The following is a 14942-nucleotide window of genomic DNA, read 5'->3' on the forward strand; positions in this document are numbered from 1 at the left end:
GATACATATATTAACTAGTTGTGGCAGTCATTTCACAATGTATTATGTATATTAAATCATCACATTGTGCACCTAGAATTTTATTTGTTAATTATACCTTAATAAAGCTGGAGGAAAAAAAGAATCCTCTATCCAGACAAAATAATCGATTCAGCTTTCAGAATAAATGAAAAGTATTTGAGCATAGACAGTAAGAGAGCATGTCCCCACTGTCCCCTGCCACCTCTGGTACTTAGTGTGCTTGTGACTTGACCCTTATTATCCTAACACACCAAGTTCTCTGGCACCTGTCACCCCCTCAGAGGGGCCTTCCCTGACCAGTAGCTAAATTAGCATGCATGTACACACACACACATACACCCTCACTGCTTGATACTTTTTTTTGATGATTTATGATGAAAATTTCAAATATACAGGAAAATGGGAAGAAGTTTAACTTATGCATCATTTTTATGCATTTCATCTCAATGCACATGTCAGTACATGTTGCTCTAAATGCTTCAGCATGTATACCATTAACTAGTTTAATATTTGCTTAGTTTTTCTTTTTTCTGGTTACAAACAATGGAATCTCAAATCTTAAGTGTACATTCATTGAATTTTGACATGTACATGCATATGTGTAACCCAAATCCTCTTCATGATTTAGAATATTTCACTCCCTCAAAAAGGTCTCTCATCCCTTCTTCAGTTCATTTCTGCCCCAGCTCCTACCACCTGGAGACAGGCACTGTTCTGATTTTTTTCCACTATAGAATTTTCCCGGTTGTAAAGCTTCATACATTTGGAATCATAATATGTACTCCTTTATGTCCGTCCTCAGCATGTTTTTAATATCCATCTGTGTTGAAGCATATATCAGTAGTCATTGCTCTTTATTGCTGAGTGGTGATCTATTATAACCCATCATGCTACAGTTTATTTACCTCTGCTGATGGGCAGTTATTTCCAGTTTTTGGTTGTTATGAATAAAGCTGTGATGAAAATTCTTATAAACATTTATTTGTAGACCTATCTTCATTTCTTTTGGGTAAATGTGTAAATGAGGAGTTGCTTATGTCAGGCTAGGTATATAAAGAACTACCAGACCATTTTCCAAAATGGTTCCTGCCAAAAGTATCTGAGAGTTCCAGTTGTTCTACATCCTCACCAACATTTGACGTTGCCAGTCTTTCAAGTTTTATTGTTTGGCAGTTTAATTAGTAGATGTATTGGGGCTCTGCAAAGAAACCGAGCCGAGCCATTGGTGGGGGAAAGGAGGGAGGGAAAGAGAGAAAGTGTTTTAAGGAATTGTCTCATGCAGCCCAGGTGGCTCAGCGGTTTAGCCCCGCCTTCGGGCCAGGGTGTGATCCTGGAGACCTGGGAACAAGTCCCATGTTGGGCTCCCTGCATGGAGCCTGCTTCTCCCTCTGCCTGTGTCTCTGCCTCTCTCTCTCTCTCTCTCAATCTCTCTCATGAATAAATAAAATCTTTAAAAAAAAAAAAAAGGAATTGGCTCATGCAAGTATGGAAGCTAAGAGATTCCATGATCTGTCACCCGCAAGCTGAAGATCCATGAACCCCTTCTGGAGTTAGTTCCACTTTGAGTCTGAAGGCCTGAGAACCAGAAGAACCGATACCATACGTCTCAGTCTGTGGACAGGAGACCAGTGTCCCAGATCATTCAGGCAGACAGCTCAAAATTGGATTGGATGATGACCATCAACACTGGGGAGGGCTGTCTGCTTCACTTAGTCTACCAATCAGATATTAATTTCATCCAGGAACCCCCTCCTAAATACACCTGTAGATAATGGGCATTCCATGACCCAGTCAAGCTGACATATAGAGCTACTGTCACAACAAACATGTTAAAAAATATACGAATATGTTAACTGATTTTAGGTGTCAGTGTGGCTCTCTTCTGGTATCCACTTATGAGAATTTTCTTGGTTCCTGGGGCGAGCCTCAGCCCCTGGAATGGAACTGCAGAGGCTGAGTCCACAGAGGGGTTTTGAAAGAAGCAAGTCAGAAGTGCTGGGCCTTTTTCTAGTTCAGAATGTTCTCCAAGCGAGACTGTCCCATGCCTTACCAACTCAAAAACTGTGCATTGGTTTCCAGTTATTTCTCAGGGATTGGGCAGGAAAGTACGTGTGAAGAATATGATACCTACAGCCTCTGCTCTTGGGGGCACATCTCTTCGACAGTATAGAAATGTCAAAAGTCATCCCATGTTACCCCCCTGATCTTTATTTTGTAAGAAATCCCATGTTACTGAATTCATTTAGTCAAGTCTCATGTCACAGACAAGCACCACAGGATGTGAGGGGAGAGCTCCAGGGTGGAAACTAGGAACTGAACAGTAGGGGACTCAGCCCCTGCGTGAGAGGGATCTACATCAGCCCCTCTTCCCGGGGACGCAGGGACCTGCCTGGACAGCCTGGCTTCCTTCTCCCTGGTTGCTTCTGTAGATGCTTCTCCCTTTAGGTGATCCCAGAGACAGGCAGAACTGGGGCAGCGTTAAAATAGCGCATCAGCTATCACAGAGAGGGTCAGGGAGGGAACTGGGGCAACATGCAGAGCACACGTCCCGCCCCAGAAATCAGGTCTTAAAGGAGAAGGTTGCAGTTCTGGGAAATGAGAAGAGCTGATTACATCCTAAGATAAATGTGGAGGACCAGGAGAATCACAGCCTGAGTCAGTGGCTCCTGGCCTTCCTCAGTTGTCCCATCAGCCGTGGAAGGACCTGGGTGCAGGAAGATGCTTAGGGTACAGGACATGTGTGTGCTCCTGGGGCCTCTGTCGGGTCACCTACCAGTGGGCTTACCCTGACCTTACAGTTCCAGGGGCCGAGGCCCTGCCCCGGGTGGGCAAGGCGGGGGAGCTCTGGTTTGTAGCCAGCTGAGGATTCCCCCCTTTACGCAATCTGCTGTTGAAAGACAGGAAGCAGCTGGGCTCTGGCTGAACACAACGCTCGTCGGCCGTTCTGGCAGTATCATTTTCAGCTGATCTGATGACGAGAACGAACAGAAGTAAGGTCTCCATTAGAAGGGCTCCTCTGGATTGCGGGGGGTGGGGGGGGGAGTAATCCTGTAGCAGCACTTGCTTATAGAGCCCATCTGCTGCAGCACTGGGTAATTACAAATTCCCTCTTGCTGCTCTGCCATTCATTCCTTCCTCATTTTGAGAGATTGGCAGAGAAAGACTAGGAACCACATAACTTCCTTGTCTCTGCCACAGCTTGGTGGGAGCAGGTGATGGCTTAGGGGAACCACTGTCAGCCTCGGCTGGCACTTCACTCTGTCAGTGGCACATATTAAAGACATGACACGTGCCGGATGCTGCCTCCGCCAGAGAATGAGATAGGAGAAGGGAGAGCAGCTGGGTGGGCTTGCTCTGCATCCCAGTTCCCTATCTGGGCTCGGATGCTGGCAGGGAGTGTCCCAGTGGCTCTACCTCTAGCTTTCCCATGAACAAAGAGAAAGCATCTCTTGCACACACTTCCTCAATGATGACGAAAGGCTCTTATGAAATTTGCCTAAATCTTGTCATTTGAGTGACTTTTTGTGGACCTTTGGTTTGTCTTTGTTCACAGAGCTGATTTTAATTTGGCTTGAACTTTTCTCCAAAATGGTATCAGAATTTCCTAGATGTTTTATTTTTTTATTTTTATTTTTTTTATTTATTTATGATAGTCACACAGAGAGAGAGAGAGAGAGAGAGAGGCAGAGACACAGGCAGAGGGAGAAGCAGGCTCCATGCACTGGGAGCCTGACGTGGGATTCGATCCTGGGTCTCCAGGATCGCGCCCTGGGCCAAAGGCAGGCGCTAAACCGCTGCGCCACCCAGGGATCCCTTCCTAGATGTTTTAACCTTCAGATAGCTTATAAAGATCACAGTACTTATCATTCCATAGAGCTGTTGATGCTAAATTGTGACTGAACATTTACGAGAAAAGATTGGGGCAATAGAGTGGGAAAATCCATCTTGGTCATTGGATGACCTTTCAGGAAAGAAGGTGGAGACATTAGTTTTTACCCCTTAGCTCTCCATGTTTTTCCAGCCCTCTTACCTTATGTCCTTTATTTTCCATTTAAAAGGTAATTTGCAAACTCAGCATCTTACCAATCAGTGACAGGTTCAGTACCAAGTAGAAAGCACAGCTCTGTCCTTCCATATTAACACAATTTCCAGAAATTCTCAATTGTTTCCATCTACGGGATTATCCAGGCCCACCATGCTTCAAAAGAAATTGCTGGGATGGTGTGGAGGATTTGAAGTTATTTAGTAATAACCAGTAGTCTGTGTAGCCTTAATGTTTCTTTTGCCATATAACACCTCCTCCTTAGACCAGCCTGCCTGTCCCACAGCTCAGCAAGCAGGGTACACTCTGGGCGGTCAGTCTTCCTGGGTGCTGTGTGCCAGCTCTGGCTCCCCAGCTTTTTTTTTTTTTTTTTTTTTTAAGATTTTCTTTATTCATGAGAGAGACAGAGAGAGAGAGAGAGAGACAGAGACACAGGCAGAGGGAGAAGCAGGCTCCATGCAGAGAGCCTGATGTGGGACTTGATACCGGGTCTCCAGGATCATGACCTGAGCCAAAGGCAGAAGCTCAACCACTGAGCCACCCAGGCACCCTCCCCAGCTCTTGATGTCTTCTTCTGCGAGGTAGAGTTAACATGAGTGCTCACTTCGTAATATGGTAAATGAGGAGACACATACAGCCCAGTGGCTGCTCACAGTAACGACTCAATACTTGTGAGCTATTAATTTGTCATCACATACAGGAGTGAAAGCCATGGAGGCTAAACAGGAGGCCTCATCCCACACTGGCAGTATGGAAAGTGCCATGCACAGTGCTTCAGAGGTTCAGAGGAAACAGATGGGGCAAGCAGAGATGGCTACCACCCACCAGCTCTGGCACACTTTTCAGGACCTGTGGCCTCTATGCCCTGTTGCTCCACTACCCCCCCCCCCCCATCTCTCAGCCCCCTAAATCCTTCCTCTTTTCCTTCCTCCTCAAGTACTGCTGGGCTTGATGATACATTTGATTAGCTTCTTCGTAGGGTGCTTTCAGGTTTCTTGTTTCATCTGATCCTTGCAAGAGAGAGGCACAGTCCTCTTTTTTTAGATAAGAAAACAGGGCCAGAGAGTGTAGATCACTTACCATATCTCAAAGCTGGAAAACCTAGGTCATCTTGTCATTTCCCACTCATGTAATAGACTGAGTTATTTTTTGATCTTTACACGCCCCACCTCCATGCCAGAGAAAGGTGAAGCAAGTGGCACTAACCCTGCTTTTGCTAAAATGTAGGTCTCTCCCTACCACAGTGGTGCTTCTTCTCCAGTTGTAATATTTCCCAACCCACCTCTTTCTTAAAACTCTATTCTGGTGTGTGTTTTCCCTGTACCACCAAGCAGTTAACTCAGTTTCAACACTGTCTACGTGGAGATAACATCAGACCACACAAGTGAAGGTACCATTCCCCCAGGACTGCCCCCCACTTGAGACACCAGTCACAGATTCAGGTTGTCACCTGTGCTTCTGTCCGACTGGTTCTTTTTTTTTTTTTTTTTTTTAATTTTTTTATTTATTTATGATAGTTACAGAGAGAGAGAGAGGCAGAGACACAGGCAGAGGGAGAAGCAGGCTCCATGCACCGGGAGCCCGATGTGGGATTCGATCCCGGATCCCCGGGATCGCGCCCTGGGCCAAAGGCAGGCGCCAAACTGCTGTGCCACCCAGGGATCCCTGTCCGACTGGTTCTTTTTTTTTTTTTTTTTTTTTTTTATTTTATTTTTTATTTTTTTTGTCCGACTGGTTCTTAATCAGAGGTTCCCATGACTCCCTTCTCAGGTTCGTTTAATTTGCTAGAGCAACTCACAGGATTTAGAGAAACATTTTACTTACTTGTTTACCATTTTATCATAAAAGGATATTACTCCAACAGCCAGATGGAAGAGATGGCGGAGGACAAAGTATGGGAACAGGGTGTGAGCCCCCGTGCCCTGTCCTGGGGCACCATGCTCCCTGAATCTTCACAGGTTCACTGTCATGGAAGCTCTCTGAACCCCATCCTTTGGGGTTCTTATGGAGGCTTCATTACATAGGCATACCTGAATAAATCATTGGCCATTGGAGATTGAACTACATCTCTAGTCCCCAGTCCCCCACCCCCACCCCCATACCCAGAGGTTAGGGGTTGGGACTGAAAGTTTGGACTCTCTAATCAGCTGTTTGGTTCCCCTTGCAACCAGCCCCCATCCTTAGTTTACCAAGGAGCTTTCCCAAAGTTACCTCATTAACATAAATTCTGATATGGTTGACAGGGACTCATTATGAGTAACAAGACATTCTTTTCACCTTATGGCTCTGGAGCTATTTTGGGAACCAGTGACAAAAGACCAAATACTCCTGGTAGGAAATTCCCAGGGTGTTAGGAACTCTGTGCCAGAAACAAGACGAAGACCAAATACATAGTTCTTTTTTTTTTTCCTTTAATACATAGTTCTTATTGTAAGTTACAATATCACGTGTAGTCGGCTCCTTCCTGGATGGAAAGGACTTCAGATCGCCAGCTAAGAAATCTGACCGGTCTCAGCCCCACCCCCTTGGTGTTTGAACCTGTGTCTTCCTCAAGGCCTCTTTCTCTTTACAATGAGGGCACAGGCCTAAACCTGGGAGTCTCACCTTGGTTTGTTTTTCTAGGGCATAAATGTCCAGTGACGTTTCCTCATAGACCTTCTCGTTTGGGTGGCCTACTTCCTAGTACCTTGGCTATAACTCAACTCCCTGTCCTGCATTCAAGGAGTCATTTTGGGATGCAGGGGTGATTGATGCTATTATAGTGATAACCATGAATCTGTTCTCAAGGTTATCAGAAAAGTGGATAATGTGAGGTGTAAGGCCTTTTATCAGTAGTAACAATTCACTTTAGCACCTGACTATATCAGGGCCTGGTGTTAGAGCAGCTGGTCCAGAGCATGTCCACCCTGGCAGTGCCCTCAGCCCCAAGCCTATAGACAGGGTGCTAATGTAACAGGTTTAAACTAGAAATCTCCTGTAGTCATTTAAGGTATCATAAAACCTTGGTCTTTGGAGTAAAAAAAAAAAAAAAAAAGATGAAGGAATCTCTGAAGCAAATGAGACAATCTCCCAATGGTTGGTCATTCTGTGGAATGTTACTTAATACTGGTTTATTTGCAGAGCCCGGGCATGAGAGCAGAACTGAGATTACAGAGGGAGCTAGGGTAGATGTGAAGACAGCCTTGTTCCACAAGACTCAAGTTCATTACTCACCTGTCCACAGCATGTGTCACACTGGGTCTGTAGATTTCTAACCTTGGTTAGAAAAGAATCAGCCTGCCACATCTGAGAACTGGTTTTGCCAGAAAACTGGGAATGGACCCTCCCCCACCATGCTTCTCTTCAGTCCTCTGGCTTTGTTATTAATGGATTCATAACCACCCAGAGATCAGAAAATACAGCTCTTGCTCAAACCTTGGCCAGAGTCCTTGGATTGATAGCACTTGTAAGATTTTTTTTAGCTGAGATACAGGATGCTCATGATCGTTGAGGGAAGGGGTCAGGGGAACGAGGACTGTGCCATGGAGTCTGAGGTCCACTTTGTCCATAGTTAAGTGGACCCTGGATTTTCTGGCTGGTCCTATAGTTCCTTGTCATTGAAAAGATGAGGGTTTGGAGAACACTAAGCAAAGTGCTTGTGCCCTACATGGGAACACAGGAACTGCCTTGCTTCCTGTCTTGGCACCCACAGCTGTCAATGTCCAGGGCTTTCCATAGAGAAAGAACAAGGCCCTGGGAAAGAAAGGTATGACTTCCTCCTCTGTCCAGAAGCACTGAACAGGCAATACGAGCCCTCCGCCTTTTGTCTATTTCATAGGAAATGTCGTCGGCAGATATTACCAACATCCAGCGTGCATGGAACACGTTGACTAAAAATGTAACAGGAGAGTCACATCTTTACAAGATTTAGATGTGCTGTGTTGGACCTAGGAAATCCAGGCTGGGTGGGTAGGAATTAGTCACAAAACGGAGAAGTGGCAATATGTGAAATTTGATGTGGACAAATAAATAACTTTCCGTTGGTATTACATCTTTTCAGTAGCACAGAAAAGAATCAATCATTTGAAAATAATTTCAATACAAATAGAATGAGGGAAATTAGGAACCATTTATCTTTAAAAAGTTGTTTATTAAAAAAATAATTCAAGGGACTGTGTTTGCGTAATGGCGTTCGGCTCAGAAGATTTTCAGCAGAAATCTCCAATATTGGTACAATTCTGACAAAACTCCCCGGATGTATAAGCAGTCCAGAGTCCCGGAAGTGGGACAGCGGGGTCACAACAGCCTGTGTTTGCCAGGTGTTGTGCAACAGCTGTTACTCTTAGTGGCACATAGCCAAGGCATGCATGGCATTTGGGAAGGTTTTGGAGGGCCACCCTGCTGCTCCACACACTCAGAGGACAGCTGCCTGAGCCACGGGGAGGCCAGGTGCCCTGGGTGAGGGATAGAGAGGTGGACCGGAGGGGGAGCCAGGGAGGGATGGAGGTGGTGACCGAGGTAGGGCTTCCTCCCACAGGTGGTCCAGCCACGTGGTTAGGGGGCTGTGAGGAAGAAGGGCATTAAATATTTTGTTGGTTAAAGATGAGACTGATGATTGGGGCACCTGGGTGCCTCAGTCCATTAGTTAAGGTTAGTTAAGCAGTTAAGCTGAGCATCTGCCTTTGGCTTGAGTGTAATCCCGGGGTCCTGAGATCGAACCCACATCAGGCCCCCTGTTCAGCGAGGAGTCTGCTTCTCCCTCTCTGCTCCCCACCCCACCCCCACCCCTGCACTGCCTTGCGCTCTCTTTCAAATAAATAAAAAATCTTTTAAAAAGCAGCAACAAAGACTGATGACTTGTTTGCCTTGATTGTATTCCTCCCTGTCCCTGCTGCCCACTAGACTCCCTGGGAAAGGATCTAAAGGAAAATAAAACTCAAACCTGCTGCCAGTGCCTTCTGAGAAGCTCCCCCGAGCGGCTGGCAGGACAGTGGGAGTCAGGAAGCCTTGGATAAAATCACAAAATTAATGAAGGAGAAATTGGGTGTAGGGTGTAAGAAGATGGTAATTCTCCACGCTGACCCCAACCCCACATGGCCACAGCTGTCTAAGGGCCTCTGTGTTTATGCTTGGTTTTGAGGAAGCATTTCACAGTGTTTTCCTCTCTTTCAGGTTTCAAGTGCCCCATTTGTTCCAAGTCTGTGGCTTCTGATGAGATGGAAATGCACTTTATAATGTGTCTGAGCAAACCTCGCCTCTCCTACAACGGTAAGGCTTTGGCTGGGGGAGCCTCCGAGTGAGGGTCTTCCCAAGTTCACATGGCTTCGGGCAGCATTGCCACCCCGCTTTCTGGCAGGAATGTCTATCCTTTGTTAAGGAATCAACTGTTCAAGGAATTGGTGCACCAGCTGGAGAGGAAGCGGAGTAGAACAGGAAGGAAGGCCCAGGGGTCAGGCCAATGGCACCGGAAGTCTCTCTCAGGTTGCCCACTTAGGCCTTTTGTCCCGTGAGTTCCTGGGACCTCGGGTTGGGACATGCGGCCTTTGCCCATTTATACAGCTGACAGCAGAGGGCCTGGGAAGAATGCCACCTCACCTCTGGGTGTGCATGACATGCCTAAGCCTTGACTGTCCACAGCAGAATAAGTTCAGTAAGTGGACACCCTTTAGGGATTGGAAATACTGACCTGCCACCTAGTCACTCCTTCAAGGCTACACCACTTCCTACTTTGGAAGCTGCCTAAGGGCTGAGTAGTGAGTACAATCACCAGACCAGGCCATCCTATGAAACACAAGTCTGTCTCCCTAACATGGTAGCTCTGTGAATGAAGTAAGTGTCAACATCTGTCTAGTATGCTGTGGGTAAAGATTTGGAACCCAGCTGATGTGAATTCAAAGTCTGCCTCCATCCTTTACTGACTGTATAATCATAGACAAGTTGCTCAGCTTAGTAGAGCCTTGGTTTTCTGGTCTGTGAAATGGGGCTGTCAATAACCTGGCTCTTAGGATTTCTGCCAGAATAAAGTAAGACATTTACACCTCAGACCCTCCAATATAGAGGTCAGGAAGTTACAGCTGGCATTGATCAAGACTGTCACCTTCAAAGATGGGAGCCTGTCCGTGGGTTTTCTTTCATCATTTTCTGGAGAGTGGACTGACCGCTCTTTAGTGCTGGGCACTGTGAACTGCTGGCAGCTCTCTGGTGTTCCACTCTTATGTACTTAATCTGGTCTTCAGACCACATTCATCGGAGAGCTGCATCTTTTTTTTTTTTAAGATTTTATTTATTTATTTGAGAGAAAGAGAGAGCTAGTGTGTGTACAGAGTCAGAGAGAGAAGCAGACTCCCCACTGAGCAGGGAGCCTGACACGGGGCTCGATCCCAGGACCCTGGGATCATGACCTGAGCTGAAGGCAGACACTTAACCGAGTCACCCCAGCGCCCCGGAAGAACAGGCACTGGATCTGAGGGGGGCCGTGCTCTAGCCCATCACGGGGCTACCTTCTGGGGTTGAAGTCATAGCAGTGCTCAGGATGAAGTCTGGGATTTCTCAGTCTGTGGACTGGATGGAAGGTGAGCTTGGGATCACTTGAACCCCATCCTAATGATGAAAATTTCCTGGGTATACTTTCCTTACAGAACTGTCCTTAGGTCCTACCTCCTCAAGCCCACAGTTACTCTTGCCTTCACATAGCATTCACCTAGGGAGACCTGATGATTCCGGATTGTTCCTGCAAAGTAAATCTGATGAACAGATCTACTCCTTCTCCTAAAAACACACCCCACTATTCTTTTGTTTGTTTGTTTGGGTTTTTGTTTTTTTTTTTTTTTTTAGATTTTATTTATTTATTAATGAGAGACACACACAGAGAGAGAGAGAGAGAGGCAGAGACACAGGCAGAGGGAGAAGCCTGCTCCATGCAGGGAGCCCGACACAGGACTCGATCCCGGGTCTCCAGGATCACGCCCTGGACTGAAGGCGGTGCTAAACCGCTGAGCCACCAAGGCTGCCCCCCGACTATTCTCTTATCTCTTACTTATTTGCTCAGCCAAAAGATTCTGAATGCATGTAGACAGGCCAGTTACCTACTTATCTCAACTGCACTCAGTCTGGTCATATTTGTTCAGAGGATCAGCTGTAGGGAAAACTGTGGCCCTGCCTCTGCCCCTGGCATTTCCTTCCTCTTTATTTCCTACTTGGTGCCCAAAAGCCTCTCTTCTACCCTGTGGACAGCCTCTCCCTGTCCCCAGACACTGACTGCTGCCACTTCTCTGAAGCCATTGTCATGTGAGCTCTGGGCTTCCTGTCAGACTTGTCAGTGTACGTTCCTTAAAGGATGATGCTCCAGCCCCACTTTATTCTGCTCTTCATCTCTGCCTGGGACCATGGAGGGAGACGAGTCTTCTCCCGAGGCCCACAGCTTTCCCCAGCCGTGGCCTCAGAAACTGTGTTCACTTATTCTCTACATGTGCAGAGCCCTCATGAAGACCGCTTTTTGTCCTGTGGGTTGCTGGGGAGAGTTCTCTGTAGACACTGCCTTGCTGTCATAAGAACACAAAGCAGCTTCAGAGTGGGCTCCACCCAAGAGGACTGGGCTCTTGACATCATCAGGGAGAACTCTGTAAGAGCAGCTGTGGAGGACAGAGTGCTCTTGGGGCCACCTGAGTGAGAGGTACCCACACACCCCATTGGGAGAACAGGGAAGGCAGGGGGCTTGTAAGTGCCTGGTGCTACCCGGAGCTCTCCTCCCACCCACAGCTATGGGAAGGGTCCCCTCTCCCTTCCCAGAGCCAGCATGGCAGCCCGGCCTGAGCACATGCCATCTGCAGAAGTCACGTTCCCGAGTCAGAGTCCCCTGAGAGGAAGAGGAAGTTGGCCAACCAGCCTGAGACACAGGACTGAAGCTGTTCCCCTTCTGGTCCCATTTTCCCTCTTCCTTTAATTGAAAACCACCTCTACAGGGTGTGTGTGTGTAAACTAGAGGCTTTAAACTCAAGGTTGTCTTGCAAAAGCCATCCTTCCCAGCAGAGGCAAGGAGAGGCATGTTGCATCTGGTCCTATCAGTGGAATTTGACTTATGGCCATGAAGATGCTTCAGAAATGACGGCTGGCCTCTCTGTGGACACTTAACTGCCATCTTGGCTGGGCTTCCGTTAGCCCAGCCGCTAGTCTCTGTGTTTGCTGAGACATTTGAACCCTCCAGATAAGAGAAGGCCTTTGCCACCTGGGGTATGTATGTGCAGTGGAAGTCTCCAGAGCTGGTCTAGGGCCTGTTCTAGTTCACACAAAGCACTGGCCTTTCAGCTTCCATAGGCCAAAGCCCCAAGTCAGGACCTCTGGGTGTTTATTTTGGTTTTGCGAGGAACATACTTTATCCATGATTTCTCATCATCCCATTCTCACCTTCACTTTATCTTTCCTGTTCAAAAGAAACGTGAGGAGACTTAAAGAATGTGTGAAGTGTAGAGCTCCCAGAATCTTCTAGAAAGTAGGCAAGATGAGTCTTTCTGAGTGGATAGAGAGCAAAGTGCTATTTCCTTTTGAAGACTGACCAGAACTCCCAGTCAGTCCCCTAGAGATTTCTCTCTCTCTCTCTCTCTCTCTCTCACACACACACACACACACACACACACACTATTCCTGTAATTGCTGGCACTAATTGGGGAAATTTCTAGAAAATTTACAGTGGTTATATAAGATGAAATTTAGTTAACCACCAAAGGAGAAAAAAGTAGAAACCTCCTAAATGAGGCAGATAGAAAGTAGTATTTTTCTTATTATGAGGGTTGGCCTGAGCTGTGGGTTGGAAAGCCTCCAGTAGCGGCCTGCCAGACTTAAAAAAAAAAAAAAAGAAAGAAAGAAAGAAAGAAAACCAACTTAGGAAAGGCAAGACTAGTTTAACTGGTTCACCCAGTGCTCAAGAGAAATGTAAAGCCCAGGAGCTGGTGCTCCCAGTGCAAGCACCTGGCTAGGAAGGCTCATGAACAGCTACCTCACAAGGTGCTGAGGGTGCAGGGAGGGTGCTAGACCACAGAGCACTGACTGTGCCATTCTTCCTTCTCCTTGTCCACAGGCAGCTCTGAACTCAGGACCCCTACAAGATAAGGGAGGCATTGGTGGGTCCCACTTACCTGGGTAAAGGTGGTGAGCTTGAATGGACCTTTAATTTCTCTCCCTTTCCAACATCTGCTTGTAGTTCTGAGACCAGAGAACTCACCCTCAAGAATATGCACTCAAATTTTGACCTCACATTGCTCAGCTAGCAGAATGAGCTTTGAGATGGGCTGGGGGACCTGAGTTTGCTGTGAACAGAAGAGAGTCCTAATACTGTGGGGGGCATGACAGATGGCCAGCCATTCATAGAAAGTTTAAGGGGCCTTGATTCCAGGACCAGCCAGGGGCCCATGCCTCTACTAGATTCTGGGGTATTTCATGTTCCTTTGCCAGTGGTATTAAGGAGAGCTTGGTGGTTTCAGGAGATCCTCTCCTCTCAGCTTTCTTCTGGAGTGCCGACCCATGCCCTGCTTCTTAAGGTCCTGACTACCCTCTTTCTCTGTCAGAAGTCATTGCTCCCACCTGCACGTCACACAAAGTTTCTTTAAAGGAGAGAGAATCTAACTCCCCTAAAAGCAGAAATACCTCCTGCTCATTTATCCCAAGCTAGCAGACTTGTGTAAATGGTGCTTATTTGGCCTGTGTCCCTGCTTGGAACCCTGAGTCTGTGATGGAAGTACCTTTCCTTAGGCCTGTGAGAACCGGGGCCTGGCCGTGGAGTGTGCCCAGCCCAGTGAGGCCCTGCCAGGGACTATTGTTAGATGCTATAGCAATGCCAGACTCCAAGGTGTCTGCTCTGGTGCCCCTCCCGCAGAAGGGAGGGCCTGAGGGAGCTCCAGCTGCTGCTGACCAGAGGGCTGCTGGGGGAGTGAGGAGTCAGTGGGCAGGAGACCCACAGAAGCTTGCCACACTGGGGAAACTAGAATCAGGTGGCTACAACAGAAGGGGCAGAGTGGAGTCACGCTGGGGAGCCTCAGTAAAGATGAAGCCCACCAGGCCTGAGCTTTATCGGTTGACCCTTCTGGGCTACCATCATTCCAGTCAATCCACCAAAACAATTGGAGCACACCCTACAATCCAGGGTGTTGGGGTGGGGATGCCACTGCTTGCTGGTAGGGGAACTCTCTGCTCTTCCTCTTTTTCCTGGAGATTTCTCAAGAAGGGAGCTAGGGAGACCTGGCATTGATGGCACTGCCCCTCCCCAGCCCCCGGGAGGTGGGGCCGAACACCTCTGCACTTGCTGAGAAGGCAGCAGGGTCAGGCTTGCTGTCCCTGGGCTGGAAATGAGGCTAGGAGGTGGAGCTGGCGTCTCTGTGTCACTTGCTAGGGGTTCTCCCTCTGGCTCCTACCTTCCTTCCCACCAGGGCCTTGACTGCCATTCAACACAAGGGGAAATACGTTATGTATGGTCCTGCTCTCAGCTTCTGGCTCTGAGCCGCACCAACTTCATCTTCCCTCCAGGGTGCCAGCAGCAATGGATCTGTGGCTGTTTGGACCTTCCCACCCCCTTCATGACGCCAGCAGCTCTGGAAGTCCCATGGGGAATGTGGGAGCCAGGGCTCTCCACAGGGCAGCTAAGCCTCACAGTGGTACCTGGGGGCAGCAGTGCAGTTCCCTAAAGCTAGCTTCCTCCACCCTTCTTGGGCCCCTGCATGCACACATTCACAAGAAGAGAAAGATCTGAAGCTGTCCGTGAGATGGGCGGTGTTTCCCATCCCCAAGGGAAGAGACCCTATTGCCTGGTCTGTTAAGGAAAGGAGGTAAGGTGGCCAAGTAGAAGGAACTTGTCTTGGGAGTCATGACCACTTAGCATCTACATGAGTTGATGCAGAGACCCCCCCCCACC

General features: G+C 47.8%; 1 protein-coding gene across 3 annotated transcripts in view; it reads left to right on the forward strand.

Annotated features, from left to right (window-relative positions):
- Positions 1-14942, forward strand: part of ZNRF1 (zinc and ring finger 1) — a 104311-nt gene that overhangs the window by 80618 nt on the left and 8751 nt on the right. For all 3 annotated transcript variants that reach the window (XM_077890549.1, XM_077890539.1, XM_077890536.1), the window contains exon 2: positions 9215-9310. In XM_077890549.1, the coding sequence (XP_077746675.1) occupies positions 9215-9310 (96 nt within the window). The remainder of the gene's footprint in view (positions 1-9214; positions 9311-14942) is intronic.

This window comes from Canis aureus, chromosome 3 (assembly GCF_053574225.1).
Source record: "Canis aureus isolate CA01 chromosome 3, VMU_Caureus_v.1.0, whole genome shotgun sequence".
NCBI lineage: Eukaryota > Metazoa > Chordata > Mammalia > Carnivora > Canidae > Canis > Canis aureus.